Source organism: Ixodes scapularis, unplaced genomic scaffold (genome assembly GCF_016920785.2).
Source record: "Ixodes scapularis isolate PalLabHiFi unplaced genomic scaffold, ASM1692078v2 PGA_scaffold10__122_contigs__length_95168666, whole genome shotgun sequence".
NCBI lineage: Eukaryota > Metazoa > Arthropoda > Arachnida > Ixodida > Ixodidae > Ixodes > Ixodes scapularis.
Genome location: NW_024609836.1, coordinates 93349222 through 93376854, shown reverse-complemented (window position 1 = coordinate 93376854; position 27633 = coordinate 93349222). Strand labels below are relative to the sequence as shown.

At 49.4% G+C, this 27633-nt stretch overlaps 1 protein-coding gene across 1 annotated transcript in view; it reads right to left on the bottom strand.

Moving 5' to 3' along the window:
• Nucleotides 1-25352, bottom strand: part of LOC8037194 — a 43581-nt gene extending 18229 nt beyond the window's left edge. The window contains exons 1-4 of the mRNA XM_040504323.2: nt 25329-25352; nt 24499-24589; nt 18716-18895; nt 14723-16517 (exon numbers count right to left, since the gene is read on the bottom strand). Coding sequence (XP_040360257.2) covers nt 14723-16517; nt 18716-18895; nt 24499-24589; nt 25329-25352 — 2090 coding nt within the window. The remainder of the gene's footprint in view (nt 1-14722; nt 16518-18715; nt 18896-24498; nt 24590-25328) is intronic.
• Between the last annotated feature and the right edge of the window lie 2281 nt (nt 25353-27633).

Here is a 27633-nt window from a genome sequence, read left to right as displayed (position 1 = left end):
ATTTGAAGCGCCAGAGGCGCGCTGCCCACGTTGGGAGTCGACCAATCAGATTGCTCGGAGAACCTAACGGATGGACGTATTGGGAGCGTAAGTTCGTCTGCTTCGTTTGCACGGGTTCTGGTGACGTCAGAGAGAGGCCGAGTTCTGATTGGCTTTGATTGGAAGGATAGTGGGTGGACCTCAAAGCAAGTTGCATTGAGGTCTACCCGCTATCCTTCAATCAGAGCCAATCATAGCTTGGCGTTCTGACGTCATCAGGACCCCCGCAAACGGAGCAGACGAACTTTTTCATGACGTCGATCAAGCAGATGAAAGCGCAAGGTTGAAGCCCCTTGACCCTAATCTCGGACAGACAGCGTCTGCCATCGGGAGACGGCTCAGTTCCGCGCAGTTTTCCTCACGTCTTCAACTTTTAAATGCCACCATAGGCAAAAAAGAAAAAAGAAAAAGAAAAGAAAAGTGAGCGAGCGGGGTTCAAGAAAGAAAGAATGAGTGAGGGGGCAGAAGAAAAACGAGAGCAGCGCCCAACAATCTGCATTCGGGATCTGTTTCCGGGGGGCGTTTTTCGGTCGCTTTTACCGGCAGTATATTTCCCGTGCGGAGTGCGGTTATCTGCGCGGTTAGAGCTGCGCCGGGCCTCAATGTGTCGCCCGCCTGTGACGTAACCCTGGTGAAGTTGCCAACCGTCAAAGTAAAAATAATAATAATAATAATAATTCCTTCGTTATTGTCGTGACGACCCGAGGCTGTCGTCGACCCTTCGTCGGAGTTCCTCCCTTTTTTGAAGGTTCGCATTCTCCGCTTTAACGTAAAACAAGACATGCGTTAATTTGCGACAATGCTAAAAAAAAAGAAAAAAAAAAGAAAAAAAAGCACGACGAAAAAAGAAAACAATGTTTTTCTTTAATTTTATGGTAAACCTTTCATGCCTCTCATCATGCTCAACCTTTCAACCTTGGGCAACGTAACTCGGAATGCAATAGACCGTTTTCGAAAGTGCTCGGCATGTCGTAGCTGCAGCACAAGCTACCCAAGTCTTCGGTTCGTACCCCGAGCATGTATTGGACACGAGTGTGACGTCAGCGCTCGGCGAGGACTCGGAGCCAATCACACGCTTCGTCACCGAGAAATGGCAACCGACAATGTTGCTCGACGGACTTTTAAAAAGAGTCTATTATGGCCTTCGGGTGATTCAAACAAACGTAGATAGAGCAAGCTGTTCGTGCAAAACAATTGCAGTTTGATAATTTGTATAAATAACAATTTAATCACATTGCGTTACTGCGTTAAAATTGTATTTGTAATTCATTCTACGTGCATGAGAACCGCTACGAATTGCCCATGTCGTGTAAAGGGCTGAAAACTTGTCAAGTTGTTGATTCAGGTTTTTTTTTTTTTTTTTTTCTAGTTGAAACAGAAAGACTTTTAAACTCTACGATAAAAAATGCACACGCCAATCAAACTTTACTGACTTCAACGCCCTTAGTTGTTTTAGAGTGCAGCGCTTAGGTGCCCGTTTCCGGGTTGAGCGGCGTCGGTGTCGCCGTCGGCGTAACCGAGCTAAACGTAGCGAAAAAATGTACGTCACGTAACCTCAACACCAATTCAATACCCCGTTACGTGACCTCAACATCAATTAAATTCCCCGCTAAATTTAGCGGGGAAATTCAGTTTCTTCGCTAGATGTAGCGAAAAAAATTCAGTTTCTCCGCCGTGGAATTGAATTGGTGTTGAGGTCATGTGACATCAATTTTCCGGCTAAAACTAGCGGAAAAGCTGAGTTTGTTCATAGGTGACGTGACACCAAGTCATGTGACGTCATTTTCCCCGCTAAATTTAGCGGGGAAACTGAATTTGAGGAGGAGGGGATGAAGGAGAAGAGGAGGAGGGGAGGAGGAGAGGGTACGGAGCAGGAGGAGGGGCATATTCTCCCTCCGTAACCCCCCTCCTCCTCCTCAACAGCTGCGCTCTAATTTCGCATTACAGAGATTTTTAAATGTCTTTCATTTTTATCTCTCAATAAGTGCATTATTTTTCAGTTTCTATAAAACTAAGTTGCAGCAACCACCACTGGATTGCTGCAGCAAGAACCCAGCGGCTCTGAATCAGCACTAAAACCGAGATAAAAATATGAAATACGTTTACAAATCTCCGTATAGTGAAATTAGAGCGCAGCTCTTGAGGAGGAGGCGGGGAGGGTACGAAAGGGAGGGTATGCCCCTCTCCTCCTCCATTCCTTCTCCTCCTCCTTTTCTCCTCTCTCCCGTCTCCTCCTTCTCCATACTCTCCGCTCCTCCCACAGTTCCCTCTCTAAATTTAGCTGAAAAATGGACGCCACGTAACCTCAACCCCAATTCAGCTTCCCCGCTAAATGTAGCGGGGAAAATGACGTCACATGGCCTCAACACCAGGGAGTTTTCGTAGACAGCGTTTCCCCCTCCGCTAAGCCCTCGGCAACGAAGAAGCCGCTACTGCGCCTGCGCAGCGATGGCCTTCACTGTATACAGTTTCGGCTATCGCAGCGGGTTGCAGATGGCGTTGCGGGACGGAAGAAAATATCTACAAAAACTCTCTACCAGTTTGATTCAGCGCTAAATTTAGCGGGGAATCGAATTGGTGTTGAGGTTACGAGACGTCAATTTTCCCGCTAAATTTAGCGCGATTACGCCGACGCCGACGCCACAAAATGCGGAATCAGGCGCCTAAGACCTGCGCTCTAAAAATATATATATATGTATATATGTGTACCTTTCAAGTAACCCCTTGGGTATTATTAGCTCGTGGACTTCGGAGGTGGAACTTGAATGTGAAGTCGCTTGTAACGAAACGCCCTCCCACTCACTCGCGTTTGTTTACGACCGAGTAGTACTTGTGATCTCTTATCTCGTCGCTTCAAAGTGGTCGATCGAGGTCACGTGGTTTGCGGGCCGCGTTTGCAATACAAGCTGCAAGGAGAAGACGAACGCGTTGATCGTCTGCGACCGTGTCCACCTTTCCGCCTGCTTTCCTCGTCGCCACGCAAAACCGCAGCGCAAGCGCATTGGCGACCCATCTCCGCACCAGGCGTCCACCATTAAATTGCAAACGATCCCCACTGTTTGAGATGAACCCTCTCTACAATCTAGGCTCTCTAGAGAACACACTTGCACGCTTGGCGTCATCTGTCTGACGTGACCCTGGTACTGCATGCCACAAGAGCGAAGCTTTCACGGTATTTGCAAGATAAAAGATACGCACAATTTATGAGAAATGGCCGTTTATAACATTTTTATATGTTTTTTAAGCAATAAAACAAATGATGCGCGAAAAAAGAAAAAAAAAAGAAGAGAGGCTACTTGATAGATGGCGCCAGTGTGTTCTCTGGTCGTAAGAGATCCCAAGAGGTCTTAAGGGACTCAGTCGTAAACACTCGCAAGTGTGTGAACGAGCCTTGAGACTGTTCACGCCATTACGTATACAACTCAAAGGCAAACACTACGAATCTTCGGATTTATGTCGCCATTAAAGTAACTGGATCATGGAAACGTAGCACCAAGCTACCCGCTTGGTCGCCATTTTGGTCCATGGACGAGCAGTTTCTCTTTAACCTCTTCATTCTTTGGTGAGTGAGCCGATCGAAACTTCCCGCGACGGGTTGCTTTATAGAGACATTTCTCGTATACCGAGATTTCGTTATCCACATACCGACGAAACGAGCGCCGATCTTCGCAACCGCCACCCCCATGCGGCGTCGGCGCAGTGCGGCATGGAAAAATAATTTACCTGTTTCGAAATACGCAAGAACAACAATAAGATATCCGTGGAGATAAGCATAATCGATAAGTCCATTGCGTACACAGTGGCAAAGACGCTTATATTGACGAGGAACGCTTTCACTATAGATGACGCTACAAAGCGATCTTGGCGCGCCTTATCTGGAACGACCCTTTCGTAGCATCGAACATTTAAAAAGGACCGAAATGGCGACTGCCACGGCTACAAATACTGATCAGCCGATCACCTTTCGAGGCTTTGGTCGTCTGTACGTCAGCATTTGTTCGTGTCCGGCTAGCGGGAAAAGAAGGCAATGGCGTAACTATCCCAGAATGTAGTGACTTTACACGCAACGAGCCAACACAAGCTGAAATGTCGCTGCCCCCGAAGGTTTAGGGTTGGGCTTCGCTGCAGGGCGAAGCATGCTGCGGAGAAGCCGGCCTTACAGGAAACAAATGGGTTCGGGGCGGACGTGTGATTCCGAGGTGTCACTCGAGCACGCGCCGCCGCGTAGCCTACAGCAGCGGCCAATGCCAGGACGATTAGGCGCCCCCCGAACAGGAAGTGTTGTCGATCCATTGTAGAGCGGCGCGAGACAAGAGCAGTCGGTTTGCCCGGATGGCCTCGGGACAGGCGCGTAATTGCCTGGCCGCCTTTCCGACCTTCCCGCGTCGCGGGACGCGGAGACACGCCCAAAAGTGCCGCTCGCACGGAGGGCCCGTGTCCCGCAGCGCCATGCCGGTGCACCGATGTTCCGTTCCCACGTTTACAACATCGTATAGCCCGGCGTGCGAACTTCGCAGCCCGGACTCTGAGAAGCCTGTGAGGAGAGAAAGTTCGTCTGCTTCTTGCAGAGGGGTTGCGATGATGCCGGAACGCCGGGATCTTATTGGCTGATGGAGAAAAAAACAAACAAAAAAAAAAAAACAGTGGGAAGCCTCGAGGAATCTATCGTTGCGGTGTACCCCACTATCCTCTCAATCAGAGCCAATTAAAGATCGACGCCATTTTGACGTCACCGCAGCTCCTGCGCAGGAAGCAGACGACTTGCACTCCGCGTAGAGCGTCTGCTCTCCCGCAAAGCAGCTGGGAGAGCCAATCGCTGCAACCTACGGACAACGCTCGGCCAATTACAAAGCCCGGTTTTGCTAGACCTAAAAAAAAAGAAGAGAAAAGTCTACGCTGTGACATTGGTGACAGCGTAGTTCTGTGCCACCACGGTGCCCGGAACGGGACTCCGACCGGTGTGTTTAGCGTCCCTGTGGCAACAAATGACGTCACAAAAGCGGGAGTTTCACGCTGTCGCATGTCGCGATCCTGGCGGTTGGTCGTAGAAGTTCCGCGCCAAAGAGCGGGAGCAAACACGCTGTGGTCGCGGCGTCCCAACTCCCGGGTGGTGAAGCTTCCATAAACTGTCTGTCTACCTGGTGAGCGACCTGCAGCAGAATATACGTCAGCTACGTTCACCCCTGCTGCTGTCACACAGCCAGAAGCGCGGCCGGCGAGAGTGCGACACTTTTATGACCTCATAAAAAAAAATCAGTAAACCACTTTTTTTGACGCGGTAAACGCGTTACTCGGAGACGCGTTCCAAGCGCCATAGAACCAAAGCGCAGACTGTCTTCCTAGGTTTTAAACACATTCTCAACCTTGCCATTCATAACTTTCAGCGATTTAAAAGTAAATGTACGGTGTACAGCAACGGGAAGTTAGTCAGCCCCAATGGTCGTCTGGTGTCTCAGCTGTAGATGAAAAATTGAGTCGGAATTACCGGATTTCATAGAGGGTACAATGGCCCTCGGTGCACACTTGGACACCAATCATCGGAATTCATTTAATCGATTCGACCAGTGAGAAGAGCGATAGGCTCAGACTGCATGGCTAATCGAAGAATGATACGGTCAATCTTTTCATATCAGCCCAGTCGATTGGAGGAAGTCCATTAGGCGGTTTTGGCGTAGCGTTCACCGTAGGCTACAGTGGGTACGGCAACGCTCCTGGCGCGCGTTGCAAAGCACGCCCGGAAGGTGCAGCGCGAGCTTCCGCTAGCAAATCCGCTCCGTACGGGAACGCTATGATAAAACTGCCTACACTCTAAAAAAAGCCTGTTCGTCCACTTTCCCGCGGAACACTCGGAGAGCCAATCACCGCAACTTACGGAGGCAGCTCAGCGAATGACGACGCCGAAACATAAGTTCAGACAAAAAAACGCAGTCTGAGTTGTGACATTAAGCAATGCAAAACGTCACGCTTGCATTGCTTAATAATGTCAAAACTCAGACTGCGTTTTTTTGTCTGAACTTATGTTTCGGCATCGTCATTCGCTGAGCTGCCTTCGTAAGTTGCGGTGATTGGCTCTCCGAGTGTTGTGCGGGAAAGTAGACGTAAGGGCTTTTTTTAGAGTGTATTAACTGGTGTCGAGAAGGCATTTCCGCGTAGAGTATGCAATCGAGGGATTCTCCGACTGTAGATCAGGTATTTTCCCGAGATATTCTGAGAAAATGACTACGTCTATCTAACAAAGTGTACGTCAAAAATTCACCACGGACGAAAAAAAAAAAAAAAAAACATAAATCGATTGCTTTCACAGGCTCTTTCGCACAGAAGCGTTCGACCAGGTTTGATTACGTTGGGAAATGCGGTCGCGAGTTTCATCCGGTAACTTGCGAAAGAAATTCCAAACGATCGCGGAACGAATAATTGGAACGTCCTGTGTACTCATCCTAGCCGATGCCTCTGCCACGGGACGCGGAATAGAAATAGAGAGATGGATAGAGAGAGAGATAGAGATAGAGAGAGGAGGTAGCACAGCAGCTCGCGTTCCATGTATCGCCCGCTCGCTGCACTTCCCGTCGCCTCCGGGATCGCCTCCGTCGTCTGCTACAGCCACCTCCATACAGGCACTTCCCAGCATTCCTTTCGGCGCGCGGACGGCGCTGCGCACTTTACCAAAAGGTCTAAGACAAAATATCAGCTTGTCGCGCGCCATACAAAAGCATGGACGCGCATCTCAACGAAACGCGGTCGGACGCAACTTCGTGAAAGAGCCCTTAAGCCGCTTACGCACAGGTTGTACGTCGTACAAGAGACAGTCTCCTCAGATGATTGTGCCTTCATGTCTGGAGCCAACAGCGCGACTTTTGCGCCATCTGCGTCTTTAAACGCTCTCGTCCAATCGACGCAAGCGTGACCATAGCCACCCGGCGCGAAAGACTGGCATTAATATATATATATATATGTATATATATATTATTAAGACGCTCACGCGCTAGTTTTCAGAAATTCAACATCACAACCAGGAATTGGACCTCGTTCTCTTTGTGTCCATTTTCTGCCCCTCGAGTAATAAAGCCTCGCGGGCCGAGGCGGTCTTGGAACCGCCGCCATCGCCGCCACCGACGACGACGAGTGGCCATGCCGCGTGCGCGTGATGCGGTAAGGCTAGCGTTGGAGGCGGCGGTCGTGACGCCCGGACTTTCCCCGTGTTGCGCGCCGCACGACCGCGATGCCACCCAGAAGACCAGACCGGCGAGTGACGTCATCTTAAGTGGGCGCCCGACCCGCCTCAAGCGGCAAACAGGCTGGAGCTCGACGAGCGTCGCCGCAAAGCGTCAGAGAGACGCGTTCGTCGTGGCGTCGCCGCGTTCTAAAGCGTCCCGCTCGTTGCGAGACGCGTTGGCGGCGACGCAGACGCCGGCTGGACGGCGTCTGCGTCGCCGCCAGCCGCTGGCCGCTACTGATGACGTTTTGGGGGGAGGGGACCGGGCCTTGTGTTATAGCCGGTGTGGGCAGGACGCGCTTCCGCTTTCTTCCGCCTTGGGCAGAGACCGCCGCAACCGCGCTTTAGTTTTGTGGGAAAAAGGAAGCGAACGCGCGAAGGAAGAAAATAAAAACGAGCGAAAATGGAGGAATTATTCGGAGACAGGGCGAGCACGAAGTGCCGGAGTCGCCTCTCTTCACCCTCTCTCTCTTGAGAAATGCACGCGTTCCTGAGCAAGAAGATGCCGACATGGTTTGCCACTCCGCACTTTAATGACCAGAGAAAAAAACAAGACAAAAAAAAAATACTCGGGTATGGCGGCAGGCATTTAGTTAAGCCTTTTAGCGAAATGTCGGCGGGTCATCCTGCATTCTACACGCCAAAGCCACACACCGCTCGTACATTACACACGATGTTCGCTGAGGACACGATGGAAGAATGATCAGAGGACGCGACTCACGCAGGCTTAAAGCACGTCTGCCTCGTGCGCATGTATGCTTCGAACTCGTCTGCAGACCTCAGACAGTGTCTGCTGCTCACTGTCTTTAGTAAGATGTTTTAGGAGTGCGACCGCCGATTTTGCAGCGTATGCACAGCTTCAATAAATAAACTAAATAGGTTCTTGCAAAAAAAATCAATAAACAAGAAGGCGAGTTACAGAGGTGAATTGTAAAGTATTTAAGATGTAACTAAACGCGAGAAAAAATGAAAAACCTCCGACCAGTAGTTACGTCATACTAGGATCTTTCGGCCGTGCAATAGACTTTTTTTTTTTTTTTTCTAAATTACCAAAGCACCAAGAGTATGCTGCGAGTGTAGTTAGACGCGCTTCACGTGCTGGCTTCTGCAGCAGTAACTTTTCTAAAGCAAATGCCTAAAACAAATGGCATCTTGCGCGCGCGTTCGTCAACGCTTTATTTTGGTTATTTACTTCGAACCTTTTGTATACAGGGAAGGCGAGCGCGTGTGGTGTGGCGCATGTACCTACATTCCCAGCATTCTCCTCGATGCTCGGGTAATTTAGCGCTATAGGTCTATTGCCAGCTTGCCAGGTATATTCCCCCGTACTGACACCAGTCGTGACGTCATTTTATGACCATCCTGAAAATAGCGAGAGCGCACGATGCTGGTGGTCATTTCTGCTGCTTCCTCCGAAGAAAAGAAATACATGCTGTAAAAGGTATACGCATTAAGCGAGTCCACCACAATGGCAAGTGCCGTGACGTCAGTGCATGGCAATACTACTAGCGCTGTGAGTATGAGTAGACAGCCGGAAGTTAGCCGGAAGTTACCGCTCGTTCACACTGGAAGCGGATCCGCGTTCGCAAAGCGGTTGCGAACGCGGTCGCATAAAGATCCAGTACAAGTGCACGTGCACTCGATGACATCAAGTGCGCGTGCAATTGTACTGGATCTTTATGCAACCGCCTTGGCAACCGCTTTGCGAACGCGGATCCGCTTCCAATGTGAATGAGCGTTTAGTCAGTCTCGGGCGCTGTAGATAAAAAAAATTTTGACAGTGCAGTATACCATGCTATGGCAGTATGTCCTGCGTACAACGCAACATCGTGAGGCCATCTGAGCACCAATCGTGAGACGGGTGAGCAGTACCGGGACCCAGCGGACATTCGGGCTTAGGCCGCGGTGAAATCTGCCAAAGCCGCTGCAACACTGCTCGCACCTCGCGCAAAATACACCGTTTTTCGTAGTAGACAGGACGACGGAATTATTCGCTTACACGTTTCAATTAACCATCTTCGAAGCAAGTTTACTGGATGCGTATGCGTGCTTGTGGACATGTCTAAAGACGGTTTTAGTTTTACCGATGAGAAAGAAACACGTCTCAGATAGTGTCTGAAGGCAGTCTTTTGCGTGATGTAATGAGGAGCGTAAGTTCGTCTGCTTCTTTTGCAGGTGTTGTGAAACGTCGGAACGCCGAGCTCTCATTGGCTCTGATTGAAGGATAGTGGGTTGACCTCAAAGTAAGCAGCCTTGAGGTCTGCCCACTATCCTTCTATCAGAGCCAATCAGAGCTCAGCGTCTTTATGACGTCACCGCAACTCCTGCGCATGGAAGCAGACGACTTGCTCTTCGCGTTGCAGTGTGACCTGGCGGCTTCGGGGATCTTCGAGGCTGTTCACCACGGTGATTGGAGCTCGTCGTTTAGAGAAGGGCACTTTTCCGTCCCCTTCGTGCTTGTTCAGAGGCGTTGTTGTGTACGTTCGAATAAATTGCTAATAAGATGGAGAAAAAATATTTAAAAAAAAAGATACATAAAACGTTAAGTCGCCAGACGGGGAAAAGATCGCGTGTGTCTCGTTTCTCGTGTATGGCTCCCTGCGCGTCGCATTCCGACGCTCGTTTCATTTCATTTCATTTAGGCCCGTTGGGGCATCACATAAAGAGGGGAGGGGGTATGAGCGAATATAATACAATAATTTGAAACACAGAAATCAAAGTAAAACAAAAGTAGAAACAAAAAGTAATAAAGAGCGCATGCAGTGACCATCCGGTGGTTAGCAGAGGTGTAAGGTGACTGACTGGCGGAAAATAAATGGGTTTGATGTAAGTACTATTTCCTCGGGAAAGGTAGTTCCAGATGGTTATAACCTGCGGAAAAAAAATAAGGTATTAAAGGCTAGTGTTTTCTGTTATACGTTTGATGCAGTGACTGCGACTGAGGCGAGATGATATCTTATCTTGAGGTAAAAGAATAGGGAGTCATATGGACTTGTGTTTTTGTGGTAAAACTTATGCATGAGACACACTCGAGAAGTTAGTCTGCGGTCGGATAGTAATGGAAGATCTAGGGTTTGTTTAAGTTGGGTTACGATGACGTCGTAGGAATACGTTGATGTAATGAATCGAGCTGCACGGTTTTGGACTGCTTCGAGGTTATCAGCGAGGTAAGCTCGTGAAGATGCCAGATGGACGACGCATATTCAAGTTTTGGACGGAAAAATGTTATGTAGGCCAGTTTTCTCAGGTGGGAGGGTGCTGATTTCAGATGGCGTTTCAAGTATCCAAGGGCGCGTGATGCTTCGGCTGTCGATATGCTGAATCCGTGAGAGCGGGGGAACCAAAATGAACACCAAGGTACTTTGTAATGATGCAGTGCCGATTACAACACCGCGCTTAGAGAGCATGAATCAAAAATAGTAGATTTCTTTCCGCGTGAATGATATAAGTTTGCTTTTCTCGCGGTTAAACCATTTATCGCTCATGTCCACGTTAAGGCAATCGTAGGTTTACTTTAGTGACCGGAAATATGCAGCTGCGTCCCGTTAATCGGTGCTGGACGACAGAATTCATCGAGACCGGAGAAAAACGCAACCGACCTCGGGTTATCTCGTCGTCCACAGTTTATGAGAAGTGACAGTTTTTGTGGAGTGCGGTAAAAGCGGACCGGCGGCGCGTGCCTTTCCACTTAAGCGAGCGACGCGGAAGCACGCGCCGCACGCAACGACGTCAACAGTCGCAGACAACTTTACAAACGCAGGGCGTGATTCGTTCTTGTATGAAGGTAACACTGGTCATACACGAACATCTCTGCAGAGAGTATTTGCATGACCAGTGTTGCCTCACACATCTTTTCTACATAAGCTGCATCACCAGTGGGACTGCAGCTTGAAGGTTACACGCGCAATTGCTTCCCACGACCCTTCGTATCAGAAGCGTCTTTGAACCCAGGTAACTTTCCTTCCTCGGTGGCTCGGTCGGTCCAGCAAGGGGCAAACTGACGCTGGCGATTTTCACGGCCAATATAGGCGGCAGAACCCGTTGGTGTAATTTCCAGGCGATCACGATCGGTTGTTTGGAAGCCGAGTGGTGCGTAATCATCGACGGGTCGCTGACCGATTCGCTCGGCAGTGAACCCTACGGACAGGCGGGCGGTCCTTCGAATAACTATCCCGCCACCCGTCTTCCACGACACAGCCACTGTTTTTAGCGGGCGCCTTCAGCGCGTGCCAGATTAGAACCGCCATCGCTGACCTTCTCTTGTCTGGCTGACATGTGGAGCCACTAAAGCCGACGCTGACGATTTATTTATACACAGAGGTCAGCATTGAACGAAGGGGGAATGTGGGGTCTAGAAATGCAATGACCGGTCCCGTTAGCGCGGGGACAAAGTGAAGCAGAACAAAACGTGAAGGCAGATTACGGCAGCGCCCGTGCACAACCGCCAAAACGTCTTAAGAACAGTTGCAAAAAAAAAAGAAAAAAAAAAGGTATGAGTGGAGACGAATTCATCGTAGTAAAAACCTATAACTGAGTAAAAAAAGAAACATTGATGGCGTTTTTTTTTTTTTTTTTTTGTCTCTTACGCAGTTCAGATGTTTTGTTTTGTTTTCCAATTCATTTTAGGTTTTACCACATTATGACTAGTAGTTTTCTTTTTCCAATGCAAAATGATGTGGGTTCTAGTGGAGATCTCCACAAGAGCAATGAGCAAAACAAAGCGTCATGTGTGTCCCTTTGGCGATTGTATTTTGGAACCAAACGCGTTTTTTGGGCTTTGTCACTCACTGGACGTGCCAAGTATAGACAGCCGTAACTGCCCTACTTTTTCGTGCTCTGCCGGAGGGCAAAGGTGCAGAAATTTCTTAGCGTGGACGCGCTACCAAGTTTCTGCAAAGTTTGAAACCTCATAGTGTGGAGCTTCATAACAATGGGATTTCATGGCGTCAACTTTACACAAACTAGTTTTATCGAAGTGAACCATCCGTGGCTGATTGTGGACACTTCTAAAACTCCCACGCGTTTTCTTATACCGCGTTCCCGCACGCGTTTTCTTATACCGCGTTCCCGCTGCTATACATCATACCAAAGACAGTCCGCAGACAATGACTGAGGTGTTCCTTCTACGACGGTCACATCGATCACACAAAAACTGTTTGCAGACATGTTCTAAATGTACATATGATGATATCATCATGTCTAAAGCGAACATAGTGTATTTTTGTGCGATAGGAGCACTGCGGCTGCTGCGGCTTTGGACAGCCCTCGGAGAGCCAGTGACAACGATTACGGAGATTTCGGTAAAGCACGAGGTCGCAAACATTCTTAGACCTATAAATAAAGACTCTTGTTTTACGTGACAGCGTGCATGAGGCGAGTTTGCGGGGATGCAAAAACATGCCACGGCGTCTCCTTGCGGCGCTCTTGCGGAAAAGGCACATCGACCATTCTAGCCATGTTTGTCTACTGACCTGTGGTGTAGGCTGTCTGAGCATGCCTTGAAGCTATCTTCCGCGAAGTATCAAACGCCGCAGCTCGATGATTTGGCACTTTTGCAACCGGGTGATAAGCGCTCGAAAGGTGTGTGTGGACAGTTGATGTGCAAGGTTAACCATCGATCAGCATCAAATGAAATAGCCTGTCGTCAATGGGGACGACAATGAGGACTAGCCTCGAGTGTTTCTCTCGCTCGAAAACTCTCGCAGTTATTGATGGCATATACACACGTTACTTTTTTTTCTTTCGAAGCATTCTATCGTCGGGGGTTCGCTAACTGGCGTCTCTTCCGGAATGTAGGTTAGGCGTCGGAGGTACTCCGCGAGGGGCATCGGCTCCCGGACGAGTGGCAGCTGAGAGAATATAATCGCAGTCGCCCGAGGGATTCCATTGTATCGCCGTTGCGCGTAAGTTCGCAGGTTCGACTCGACGGTCGGAGAAAGTGGCTGGGCGGCAGGCCGCCCGAAATAGCTCTAAATGCTCGGTCCCAGCGTAGCTTGGTCAACGGCGAAGGCTACGGTCTCCGTAAGCCAATCACCGGGTGGGAGGTGGACACGTGACGTCACTAGTTGCTGTTGCAGAGCTGTCGAAGCCAAGGGCGGGAGAGAGAGAGAAAAAAACCGCTTTTGTATGAATTTTGAGTTACGGGCAAGTTTTCTAGAGGGGCTAAAGCGGGGGGACAAAAGAGGGTAAGAGGGGAGTTCCTGCTTCTGCTCTTGGGAAATACGCTCTCGCTCCTTTGGTAAGGGCTGTCAGGTGCCTCCGTCGCTCTGATTAGCTGGACGGGTCCGTAGCATTCGCCCTTTGCCAAGTTACGGGGGAAGCAAGTATAGCATGATGGATGTGCTTACGAGTGACCACGATCGCTTCGTGACGGAGCGAAGGAGGCTCAAGATGGGTGCTTACAGCGCGGTACGTTTCTGCGGGCGCTCTGACTGATATAGGGAGGAAAAAGGTCCTCGCCGCCGCACTTAATTCATCCAGTGGACAATTGCCGCGATAATGGAAGTTGCACGGGAGGCGAATGAAACAGCGCACAAAAGACCACAAGGACAAGTACAAGGACGTAGCCATTTGGGAAGCTATTGGAGCAGTTTACGTTGAGCGAGGGCGTCGCTATCACAGTAATGTGCTCCCTCTCATGTGCCTCGGGCTACGTGAAAATTGGAAAGAGGGTCATAGAGAGGAACTTTTAATTTCAGGGCCAACCCAGGGGCACCGGGTGACCGAGGGGCATACCTGATGGAGGTTATGTATGGTATCCTTCCACTGTTGGGTGCGGTCGCCAAGTGGAAGTTCAGCGGGGATAGGATAAAGAGTTTGGCTGCTCTTGACCAGACATGTACGCGCTACTGAAATGAAGTGACTAAGTACGTTACTCGTTAGTGCGATTCATATGGAACGCGTTACCTCAGCTTGAAAGTAACGCGTTATTTTCTCGTACTCTGAATGTGTCGTTTTTACGAAGCTCGCTTCCAATGTTTGCCGTCGTTAATAGTTTTTAATTTTTAACGTGTTCATTCGGAGATAACTGTGGCTATACTGGCATACCTTGTGCCCATCTTTTTATGGTCTATCTAGCGTTTTCTCTTCGTGCAAGTAGCATACGCGAGCAGGGACGAGAACTAGGTCGGGTACTTATTTGTGTCGTACACGTTGCCCCCCCTTCCAGAAGTAACTGAATACCTTTACTCGTTACTTCATCAAAGACTAATAAAAATACGTTACTCGTTCCTTCTATCAAAAACGTACTATTTTTACTTCGTCACCGAAAAAAATTATTAAGGTACAAGTAACACGCGTGTCACGTACAAGTATCTCTTTGACAGCGACCATAACCCCTCCCGTAGGCCCCTCTCTTTCTAGACACTAGCCCCCCCCCCCCCCCCCCTTTCCTTGGAACCGGCGTAGTGCTGAAGGGATGTCGCAAACACGTTTCGTTACATGCGAATGCATCGTAGTCTATAGACTCACGTGACGGTGTGCGAGGCCATCTCGTGTCCCTTGGAGTAGAGCGTCTGCACCTGGCCGTAGTCGGTCCACTCGTGCGACACGTAGAAGGTGCCCCGGATCGGGCAGCCGTTGGGGTTCTTGCGGCCGGTGTCGAAGATCTCGGTGTAGTGATCGATGTTGAGGTCGTTCACCGCGTCGTCGAACGTGAGTAGGACCACCTGCGGCACCTCATGGTTGGGCAGGCCGCCCGGCACGTCGGTGCCGCCGCAGTGGCAGTCCGGAAGCCTGCACTTGCGGGCCTCGCACCGCGCCGCCGTCTCAAGGGGCGTCGGCGTCGCGTACAGGTTCCGGGGCCTCGCCGGCGGAGACGGAGGGGTCGTCGGAGACGGGGCCCTCGTGCTCGGCCTGCTGAAGCCCTTCGGGAAGGGCCTCCTGGACGGCTTAGGCGTCGTCGTGGTGGTCGTGGTGCTCGTGGTTGTCGTCGTCGTGGTCGTCCTGTACTTCTGGCGGCGCGGCGTCGGACGCGGGGTGGTGGTGGTGTGGTACGCGTCGTCCTCGTCCGGATAGGCGTACTCGGACTGCAGGTTGTAATTGTGGTCGTAGTCCTGGTACGACGGGTACGTGGGCGCTTTGGTGGGGGCCTGAGTCACGGCGTCCAGCTTGTGAGGGTACTTGGTCTCGTACACGTACGTCTGGGTCACCGGGGGACGTTGTTGCTGGATCGACTGGACCGGCGGTGGTGGCGGAATTTGGGACAGGAGGGTCTGTTGCGGAGTTCTCGGGTAGTACCTGGCGTCTCTGTTGCGGCCGCGACTCGCCGGACGGATGCTGGAGTCGCCGGGGATCCTCTGCGCATTGTTATTCTCTCTTTGGGAGTTGGGCAGCTGCTGTCGCTGTTGCTCCAGGAAGGCCCTGAAGTCGTCCTCGTCTTCATTGTTATAACCCCCGTTGTACTGGTACCTGTTCTGGTCCCTGGGGTACGTGACAAGGACCACGTCTTTTCTGTTGATCTCACCGGGCGCGGGCCGCGCGTTGTTGCTGGAGTAGACGGGCAAGACGTCGTCCTCGAGGTCTCTCGGGTTGGGCGCCGCCAAGATGGCCGTCTGGTCTCTCTTGAACACCTGGTCGCTCTCCTTGTCCTTCTGGTCGCCCGTGTTCCGGTAGAGCGGCTTCACGAAGACGCTCAAGGTTCCCCTGTCTGGCTTCTGGGTCTGCTGTGGCTGTTGGCCCTGCTGCTGCTGCGGCCTGCCGTTGCCGAGGAACTTATCTGGACGTCCTCCGTCGGACACGTGGATACCGCCCTCCGAGTCCACGACCGGCGGCACGGCCTCATCATACTGGGGCTGCTGCGGGTCGTAGCTGTTGGACAGCGGTCCACGGTGTCCGGGCTCGGGCTTCCTGCCCTTCACCTCCGCCAGGCTCGGGGTGACGCCCGGACCGTCGCGGTCCTCGGGCACCTCCGTCGACCCACTGTCATCGCCTTCCTCTTCCTCATCCTCCTCTTCCTCACTCTCCTGGCTCTCCTCTTGCTGCGGCCTCTTGCGGAGTCCGTCCTCGTAGAGGGTCTGGTACTCGGAGAAGGTGGTCGGGAAGCGGCGGGAGGTCGTGGTCGGCGCTGGCGTGGTCGTGGTCCTGACGGTCGTGGTGGTGGTCGGCGTGGTCGTCGGTCGGTAGCGCTGCCGTGGTCGCGTGGTCTCGCTCACCTGGCGCCCCGACGACGAGCCTCGCCGGCTGCCACCGCTTGTGCCCCGGCGCTGGCTGCCGCCGAACGTCTTCTCTTCTCTGCTCGGAGACGGCGTCGATTTCTTGGACGCCGCTGAAACCGGGAGAAACGACCTGTCAGTTGGGGGTACTCATTTCCTCGCGCGTCTCCTGCAGGCACCATCGTTGACATAGGTTTGCCTGAAGACGTTTCCAGCACCATGCACTAATAGATTACAATCTTGATATTTTATTTAATATATTTAATTTTGAGCGTGCTGCCAGCCGAGAGGTCAAAAGCTAAGAGTATTAATCGTTGAAAGTAATGATACACTGATACACATAAATCGACTCTGCAAAAGACGCCTATGCGCACAATTTTCTGCATTCAACGATAGGCAATTACATTAGTCGATAAAAAATGTTTATAAAATAATATGCGATAAAGTGAGCAAAAGCAAAGTGTTTCTAGTGTTTTATTGTACTTACATAATAACAGTGTTTTTTATTTTTGTTTTTTACCTCTTTCCTTTTTTTTTCTTTTTGCTTTTTTTAGTTTCTCTTTTTCCCCACCAGAGATGCCTGCTGTAGAGCTGAGATCAGAATAAACACTGTTCGTAAAATTTTTGTCTGTTTCTCTAGTATAATTACCAACCTTTGAATATGTAATATACCTAATTGATCGCTATTTCTTATGGTTTGTTGTTTTTGTTGTAATAATTACCTACAGAATTGCATATATTGTTGCGCGCCCCTCCTTCTTGAAGCAGATTTCTGACCTGAAATACTCTGTGAAGAAGAATAATTCTTGACATATCCGGAAGGAAATCTACGACTGCTCGTTGATTCTTGACATCTCAAAAGCGGATATCCATCGAATAGTGCACTGTGAATATCCAAAGGTTGGAGCAAGCCAGCAGAGGGAGCGGTAGGGTGCTACCAACAGTGACCATATCAATAACGTATTAACCCTTTTAGCAAACCGTTACCGTGTTCCGCGTACCGCAAGACCGGAGATTTTGGAGCATGCTTTTAAGCGCGCGCTCCGAGGTCATGGTATATCACCCGGGCGTCCGCTTCAAAGCACTCTTCAAAGGCTCCGGTAGTGCGGAACGCGGAACACGGTAACGGTTTGCTAAAAGTCCCGAATACTCCGTTTCATACTCCGTTTCACGATAAGTTGGCGAACTTTGGAGGCCACGGCCCCCGCGACCCAATGCAAAACGCCAGTTCGTCTGCTTTCTTTTTTTATTTTTTTTTTCTGCAGGGGTTGTGGTGACGTTAAAACGAGAGGCTCTGATTGGCTCTGATCGGAAGGATAGGGGGCAGACCTCAAAGCAAGCTGCCTTGAGATCTACCTACTATCCTTCAATCAGAGCCAATCAGAGCTTGGTGTTTTTCTGACGTCACCAAAATCCTTTCAGAAGAAGCAGACGAACTTGCGCTCCGAAAAAGAGCGTCGGAGCGAGGCACGTGACACCACGTCACGTGACCGTGTGGCCGTTTTCCAATATTTACTCGATCTTACTCTAGGGTAAAGTCCCTGTACCTTGACGTTCGAAAACCTACCCGCGTCCAGCGTTGCTCTATCTGTCTTGTCACGTGACACGATTTGTCGGAGTAACTCGGATCCATTCGAGTGCGAGTGAAGAAGATAATGATTTCATCCGGGTCAAGATTATCATAGCAGTAATAGGAAAAAATATTTCATTAAACTTCACGCGGAGGAAGACATCATGTACACGTTACTCAAATAAAGCGTCATAATACCGTCACTCGTTACTTACTCATAAAGTTAGCGAGTACGTTAATTGTCACTGAGAATAAAGAAAAACCTGTTAGTTTCCCGTTACTCTGAATGTGTCCTTTTAGGAAGCGGTAGGGGCTTCCAATATTTGTCGTCATTAATAAGTCATCGCTTTTAACACGTTCATTCACGAATAGCTGTGGCTCTATTGACATACCTTGTGCGCATTTTTTCTGGTCTGTCTAGCGTTTCCTCGTCGCGCAAAATACATTCTTGAGCTGGGGTGAAAACTAAGCTGGGTATGTTGTACACGTTTCCCTCTAGAAGGAACTCTATTAATCGTTACTTTATCAAAATATAACTAAAATGCGTTACCCGCTCCTTCTCTTCAAAAGTAAGTAGGTCGTTCGTTTGTTACCGTAGGGAGGAACAAGGTACAATTATAACACGTTACGTGTAAGTCTGCTTGAGGGACACGCAGTCTGTGGATCTACTACAGCGGTGTTTTGCCTGCGCAAACATGCAGCGGGAGGGGCGCTAGTAATGAGGCACGCAACCTCTCTCACCGCCGGCGCATTGGACGTTCCTGGGCCAGTCGCAGGTCTGCAGCTCCACGCTGAAGTACAGGCCCCCCGTGCAGCTCTCGTGCAGGGCGTCGCCGAACACGCACACAAAGTACTTGCTGCAGTCGCCCTCGTCCGCGTAGTAGCCGAACTGCTCTGGACACTTGAACTCCTCGGCGCCCCCTGGTACAAACATAGAGAAAGAATGGTTTTCAGCAACTGTGCAGCCCTTCGTGGGTGCGGACATCTTTGACCTCGTTACTTGAAGCCGCGGGCACACTGCTCAAAAGACGCGATGTTCGTTGTAGACACGCATGACAGAACTATCCACGGGCATGTGTCAAGCATGTTCGAAGCATGTCTGTCCAACATGTCTGCAGACTGTTTTGTATGAGCAGTGTGTCAGAAGCCGTCATACATGTAGAAGAAAGAAACAGGCCACAACCTTGCCTGATTTCTAAGCAGTAAAACCGCGGCTGCCAAACTCTCAAAACGAATTAAATACGAGCGCGGTAGAAGGTGGTAAGAACAACTTTAAGAGGAACCTCCCGCAGAAGCCTCAGAGTGGCAGCCAACGATTCGTTAAGAGGCTTGGAATGTTCAGGTGCTGCCTGCAGAGATTTAGCTTTGTGAGACCTTCAGGAAGTACGTCTCAAAAACCTCAGACAAAGTAACGTTAAGAAACGTAGTTTATTCTTGATGCCCTGAAGAGCCATAGATTTCTGATGACCTGAAGAGCCATTGCGTCTTGAGGCCCTGAAGAAACTTAGATTATTGATGCACTGAAGGCCCGTATACCTTCTTGAGGCCCTGCAGAGCCATAGAATTCTGAGTTCGTGAAGAAGTTATGACTCTGAAGTTCCAGAGCTGAAAACAATATGTCGTTAAAAAAGTTTATCTTCCTGGGTGCATGCATGTATAGAGGCTAAGCTTCTTCAGGCCCTAAAGTATCTAAGCCCCTTTGCAAAACGTCGGCTTATATTGTGGGGCTTCTGCAGAAGATTATGTTTCGAACACACAACACAGAATGCCACGAGTATCACCATGTCGCATACCTGCATAAATCACGGCGCTAAAAAATAAAATGTCGATCTCTTCGTCGTCACTCTTGAGGTGACTTTCCCGTTACCTCGCGGGAACAATTTTCAGCGAGAACGCACCATAAATCATACGAGCTCCGTAATATTTATTATATATGAGCCATGTCTGATACAGGGCACGCGCGAAGGCAACCTGCACTGCTTCGAAGCAGCGAGTGAACCAGCTGAAGTTTGCATGCTCCGCTAAAATATCGCATGCATCGTATGCAACGCTTCGCTTCCGGGCATGCGAGTCTGGTGCCACCAAGGTAATCGCGCGCCAGAGTCGCTAAGGTGCACGGACATGCAGATAGGCGTAACGGAGCATACGAAAGCTGTTCGTCGGAGCAAGGTGGCAGGATGTACTTTATAAGTCAGTCGCCAGATTATTCCGCGAGGACAGCGGATTACGAGGAACGTGAAACCGGTAAGGAATTGCTTTCACGCACTCACTACACTTGCTTACATCCAGGGATCTCAAGAAAAAAGAAACGAAGTCCGGGAAGATGGGACTCTCATTGAACGCATTTTACGAGAACGCAATGAAGGAACCAACGATCATTCTTGATCAATTCGACCACAGCGTAACGACACTGATGAGTACAGTGTGTTGAAGGTTGAAAGCCTCAGTTTTGGTAGCACTTCTGCAATGACCAAGTGAATCTTCAACCTGACAACATTGCAGAGCAGACTAGCCTCCAACTGTTCAAATCTCCAACAAGATTGGCGTTCTTGGCAAACAAGGAGTACTAGGAGCTCGTTCTTAGCATGCGTAATGAACACCGCTCTCAAATATGGCGTTTGTAGTGAACATCGCCTATCGATAGCAACAAAAGAGAAACGTATTTGGCGAGACGTTGTTTTTTAGTTGTTTTTTTTACTGGCTGATCCCTTGGCCTCAATCAACGGAAGTGCCTGATCTCGCGCATAAGTGTTCCCTTCCGCACGATCCTTGTGATCAGTGCCCCTTCTCGGCTCAGCTCAGTTGGATCGGGAACTGCGCATTACCGGCGCACACGCGCGCTCGTTCATGCTGGCAACGTTGGAGCGACGTCGCATGACAGGGGCGCCGTGTCCACGGCTGCTGCATGCATGGGTCAACTTGAGCGGCGTGCGTCGCCGATCGGCCCGTCCCCGATTCGATCGTTTAGGAGACGTCTTCTTCCGCGTTTCCGCGATTGTGCATCACCGTGATTCGATCGCATCGGTGGGTAGCCATTTTTATTTCTTCCTCCCTTCCTCTCTTTCTCCCTCCCAGAGTGCGCTCGGGGGGTGAAAGCACGCCGCGGTGTCATCCCCTTCCCACGTCGTTTCGTGCTCGTAGCAGCGGCTCTCCGACAGTTTCCGGATGACATTGGGAGCGCCGAGGGCTGGGCGGAAGCGTGTATGCCATACGGCTCTCTTCATTGGCGTCGCGTCTGCGAGCTCAGAAGCAATTCTGCGTGCCAATCAGGTACCGCAGCCAATCAGGATCCGCAGTCAATCAGGTTCCGTAGCCAATCAGGTTGCGACATCAGCTGACAAGAACACCGAAGAATAAATCATGAAGCGAAAAGCGCGAGCATCATAAGTTCCGATCTCTATTTCCCCGATTGTATGCACCAGAATGGAGACGCCCACAAGGCAGTCGAGGAATCGAGAGTCGATACTGCAGGTCTTTATCTTAGATTGGCCAAGTTTAAGAAAAGTTAAAAAATATATATATATATATAGATATTTTTTAGTGGTTTCGCTGTTTGTAGATTTTGTCTAGGAAGTTCTTGGGGAAGGGGGGTTGAACGCAGCTTTGGGGTGTGCGTATATATCACTGGTTTACTTAGGGGGAAGTCGCCACCCGTGTTGTATTTATTGCTATGGAGAAGAGAACTTGTAATTGGGCTAGTTGTTGAACGTTAGGAAGCATGGTGTAATGTGCCGTTCTCACACTTGCAACCGGGTAGAACCGAAAGAGACAAGATCGTTTTTTTAAGCCTCTTGCGACGACGGAGGACCTGGTCCGCAGCAGCGCACATGGTCCTATACGCCATCTTGTCTCTCTCTCTGTCCTACTCAGTTGCAAGTGTATGAATGGTGCTTAAGACGCAAAAAGAAAACATCGGACACAAGGAAGAAGACACAATGAAGGCCCGTTTCATTGACTTCCGGTGCTGCGATGCTCTTCCGCTCAATTCACACACTTGCAACAGAGTAGGACCGAGAGAGACAAGACCGGTTTCTAAGCCTTTTACGACGCCTTAGGACCAGCTCCGCAGCATCGCATCCGGTCCTGAGACGTCGCAAGAAGCTTAAAAATCGGTCTTGTCTTTCTCGGTCGTACTCGGTTACGAGTGTGTGAACGAGTCTTTCCTCGCGCAAGCATAAAGTCCAGTTCACACACTCACGACTGCTTATACGACCGAGTTCTTGCGATCTCTTAGGACGTGAGAACAGACTGGTACGGTGGGGCCATCAATGTGAGGTGACCGTGCAACTGCATTTCACTAGAGCGAATGTTTCAAATGTACACATCGCGACACTGTTAGCGCGAACACGACATCGGCGCATTTTCGCATTTTGCTTCTAAATAGTGTTAGCGAGCACGAAATTTTCTTGCTTACATAAAAAAAAACTAAATGAGCTCTTTCTGTAGCAATAACAACTTGGATGACATCCCTTGGTTTCAAAGAAAAAAACTGGAAAAACCGGCGATCGCTTGTTCGCGCTAACAATGTCGCGCTCTGTACGTATCGTGTTTCTGTATGAGAAATGGTCGTTTATAACATTGTCATAAATTTTTCGCAAAAAAGCAAAAAAAAACAAAAAAAAAACGATGATGCAGGATAGAAATTTTCCTGAAATGTCCTCGACGGCTTCCCAATCGATGGCTCCAGTGTGTTATTGCGTCGTAAAAGATCCCAATATGTTTTAAAGCACTCGGTCGTAAACAGTTTCAAGTGTGAAGCAGCCTTAACTGTATTAGCAGCTCTGGGAGGATGCGATCGAGGAATATATATCGCCAAAGCAAAGACTCTCAATTCCTCTCAATGTCCCCGGCAAAACGAAGGCCGCCGGATCAGAGACCGCGTAGCAACCGGCAGGGTTCAGGGGCGCGAGCTAGATAACACCGGCCGTCCACGTCCGGCTCCCGCGAAACGCGGGGAATGCGAAGAAAACTCGTGTAATCCGCCAGCGGATCAGAGAGCTCACAAGGACGGGCAACTATATGAGAGCGAGTGGTAAGTGTGTATACCGACAGGTGACGCTGGTCTCGCTATACCTCGAGCACATGTGCACCAAAGCACAGCTTTGTCTTGGTACTTTTCTCTCCCCCCTTCTACCCTGTCCACCGTTGCCTGTTTCCTCCTCCCTCATTATGAGGAGGATGTTCTGCCTTGCAGAATCTGGAGTCTGGTCGTCGGCCTTTTACGCCGGTCGCGCTGCTCATACGTTATACAAACGACGCAGCGACAGTTTTTCTACGATCAATGTGACCGTCCGGCAAGGAAGAAACAGGCCTGTGTCTGCAGACTGCTTTTTGTATGATGCAATAGCGTATACACGTGATAGCGGCTTACGAAATCCAGTGCATCTAAACCTTCCCGTAACGCACTTGGGAGAAATCGCGTTAGTCTATGGAAACAGCTCGGCGAATGGCGCTGAAAAATAATAATGATAATAATAATTCCTTTATTTCCCAACAAAACGAAATGTTGAAAGGTGACCAGGGAAATAAAGCTGCGAAAACAAGCTTGGCTGGCCCCACCGAAACCAGCAGTCGTGATGCACGCACCAAAGGAATTCGTATACAATGATAACAAAATTCTAGAAACTTGTACAGCGACATCAGAAATGTGAAATTATAAAACGCGAGTTAACTGCTACACGAGAGAAACAACGCTATACGCGACGAAAGCAATAGCACACACGAAACAACGACACACACAATCGTGATTACGTACAGTATACAATCTAACTCTGATTTAAGGAGACACGCACAGAATAAACCTGCTTAAAACGCATGAAAGCCGGTACGGTGCTCTGGAACTGAGCATGTGTTTACGTCACGCAAACTGCCACAGCGTAGATTGTTTTTGTTTTTTTAAATCTATACATATTTTCTGCTTCGTAATTCGCCGTAAATTGCAGCATCTCCCAAGTGCTTAAAAAAAAAAAAAAAAAAAAAAAACGCTCCACATTTTTTTTTTTTAGGATGCATTCATTGACAGTCAAAGTAATTCAGGGCGTGGCGTGTCCCGAGCATCTCATTAGCATCTCATTATAACTTCGCAGCCAATGAGATTGAGTCTTTTTTTCTTTTATGAGAACGCCAAAAAGAAAAAATTACGATGTGAGAGACACGAATAGAACCAATCACGCACAAAAGAAAAACGCAGGATTTCGGTGCATTTACTGCGCGACATTGGTTCAGCCGTTGACAGCAGACGCACAAAGACGACGAGAGCCATGACAATGCACTTTCGGCGCTGCCTGATTAGCTGGTTCGAATTGGAGCTTAATCAGCTGATCAAAACCAGGAGGAGCAAGAGGGATCGAATCAGGGATCCTCCCTTCGCAAGGTACGCCCAAACAACTTGGCACGTTGACCAAGTTCCGGGTATATAGTGCTTCACACTCCCGCAATACCCGGCCAGATATAGCGCCTCGGGGGTGGGGGTTATCGAGAAAGTTTAACGGCCTCGTGCTTGCAAAACGGCGTCCCTTCCGAGCGCGCGGCGGTGGAGGGCGAGGCCGGAGACTTTGAGGTCGGCGAGACACACGACGTGGGGCGGTGGCGGTCACAGTGCCGGTAATTAGGACACTGTCGTCGGTTCGGTCCAATTAACGGCGTCAAAAACCTGGCAGCAGCCCGCCCCGCCGCCGCATGCCTGCCGACCACCTGGCAGAATGCAGTCACCGCTCCCACGTGTGTGTGTGTGCGGCGGGGTAACGCCCGGGTCCCTTCGGGCCGATTACTTCACCGCCACCATCGACCAAGAACCCGGCCGTAATGAGAGGAAACGCGAAAGAAACGAACGAAATAACACGGGTCGGTTCTGACGGAACCGTCGGAGTGTCGATCAAGTGGCTTCCAGTGAGGCGTTCCTTATTAACGGAAATGTTTCGATTTCCGAACGTTTTTCGGCGTTTGTGCGTTTCTTTGTCTGCATTTCTTTCTGTCGTATTTTTCGGTGGTAGAAGGTAAACAGGTTCCGCCTGGTGGGACGTCGTGGGGAACGCCAAAACAAAAGTATGTTTTTGTGCGTATGTGTTTTTGTTTTCTTTTCTTTACTCAGGGACCTTCTGGCTGAATTGAATGAGTCGATCCTTTGTCAACGATCCGTTGGTTGTTCCGTCTGCGACGGCAACGCCTCCGTCAGGACTCGCTCGCTGCGTGACGAGTCAGAATCGGAAACAAAGGAATGTGTCGTAACAAAAAAGGGCGTTTTTTTGTTTGGGTGGCCTAGCTCCTCCCGACTCTGCGGGAACCTCACGGTGCAACAATGGAGCCCACTTGTTCGAGAGGTCGAAGCGAAGATTTGCCCCGATGAATCGCGTACTTGCACCCCTTGTCCCTCTCCCATTTCCCTCCACTCTAGATTTTGTCCACAAAGACAGGCAGGGCCAAGCGGCCCCTGAACATATAGAATTCAGTTTGATTGTGAAACAACACGAGGACATCAGCAGACTGGTACTTTAAGGGGGGGGGGGGGGGGTGAACCTTCCTTTCCTGGTACATACGCCGCCCGGAGGTGAAATATCGAGATGGTGATAAGACGTAGAAAGGTCCCTTCATGTCCTTAGCTAACCAAAACGTCAAGGCGGGAGTTGTGTTTGTTGAGAGTTTTCAAAACGAGGAGACTAACGCTATATACCACCAGTTTCTCCACTCTCCTATAGATCCCTTTATCTCGAATATACTGCACCACGATGCGTTCACAACAGAGGTCATTGGTCTTTCTTCAATCTGTTGAGTTAATGAGACGGACGCTGTTAGTATCTTAGTATCAATGAGAAGGTTGCTCTTAGTGTCCAGTGGGTGCTCAGGGTGCATGTCCAAACTATGGCGTGTTCGGGTACTTTACATGTTGCGTTTTCGAAAAGGAGGAGTTGACTCCTTTCTGCCACTGAAACTGCATGACTACTGGGGTGCATTACGATCCGAACTTCTCACAGGAAGACGTGTGATTGGTACTTCAAGCGCATCGCGACGCAGTTTTCATTCAGGGGGGCTCTGAGGGACTGTAGTAGGGTCATCATACAACAAGTCACTCGGGGGTCGCCGAAGCAGCAGCAGCAATCACGACACCCACGCGTCGGCCCCCGAACAGACATGTCCCCGTTCACGACGCCGTGTCGCGGACGTCGCTATGGCCTCTCGCTCATCGTGGTTGATTGGTTCGTCGTGGCGTCTCTCCAGACACCGAGACTGTTTGATTGACCCGGATCTGCAGCGTGCGCACCGAGATATACGTTGTTCGTCGTCGGGGGAAGGGCGTCCTGTCGTGGGGGACGAGCGTGTAACGGGCCTGGGCACAACGACGTCCGCTCGGGCCTTGCAGGGTGCGTCCACTACACTCTAAAAAAAAAGCGTGCCAACTAGCACCTTTTAGGGTTCTTTCGCTTGTCCAATGGGCGGCACCCTTAAAGGTGCAGAAAAGAACCCACAAAAAAGGTTCTTTCTAATGAACCCTATTTCGGGGTTCTTTTCGGATCGTTTATTGGTTCTTCTTAATGAACCCTATTTTTGGTTCTTTTCAGAACGCTTCTGGGTTCTATTTAACGAACCCTATTTAGGGGTTCTTCTAGGATCCTTTTTTGGTTCTTCCTAATGAACCCTATGTCGGGTTCTTTCCAGAACCCTTTTTGGTGCTCTTGATGAACCCCATTTCGGGTTCTTTCTAGAACCCTTTCTGGTGCTCTTAATGAACCCTATTTCAGGTTCTTTCTAGAACCGTTTCTGGTGCTCTAAATAAACCCTATTTCAGGGTTCTTTTCGTATCCTTTATTGGTTCTTCTTAATGAACCCCATTTGGGTTCTTTCCAGAACCCTTTTTCGTGCTCTTAATGAACCTTATTTCGAGGTTCTTTACGGATCCTTCTTTGGTTTTTCTTTATGAACCCTATTTCATGTTCTATTTGGAACCTCCTTGGTTCTTTCAATGAATCCCAAGTTCTTTAGATTATGTTGGCGTTATTTTAGTAAACCATATTTTGTACTTCTAACCCTCTTTTATGACAAATGAGTTTTTTTTTTACATTTCTAGTTAGTTTTTAGTAAATCGTATTTTGTATTTCTTGCTCCACAAGGTGCATTTTTTTCTACCAACCAAAGTGTCTTAAGATTGTTCATTAATCGCTAGCACTGGGCCTTCTCGACAGGTTGACAAACATCAGTCTGGCCAGAGTCAACACACTTCATTCCTGTACGTAATTAACTAGGTGACAGGCAGAACAGTAAACATCATGTCCAATCATATACTTTATTGGAGTAGCAAAAATTGATTCTTCTGTTCGCAGTAAAAAAGCTAACAAAATTCGAAACAGTTTCAAGACGAGACGGGTATCACTGCCAGCAATGTGCACACAGCTTCTACTGTCGTTCTGATGTCGCTCACTGTCAGGACACCGTCCAAAAAGATGTCAAATTCATTTTCCTGGAGATGGATGAGTGGCATCAGTGTCCGGACTTCCTACAACAAGAAAGCAAGAATATGAACACATGTATTTTCCTCTGTATTATTATGCTGCGAGTTGCTCATTCGCCGCGCTTTCAGATCAATTATAATTGTATAGGTTTCACTAAGCATTTTATTTCTCGTTTAGCCTTACGCTCTAAAACATACCCGCAGATATGATTTCCTT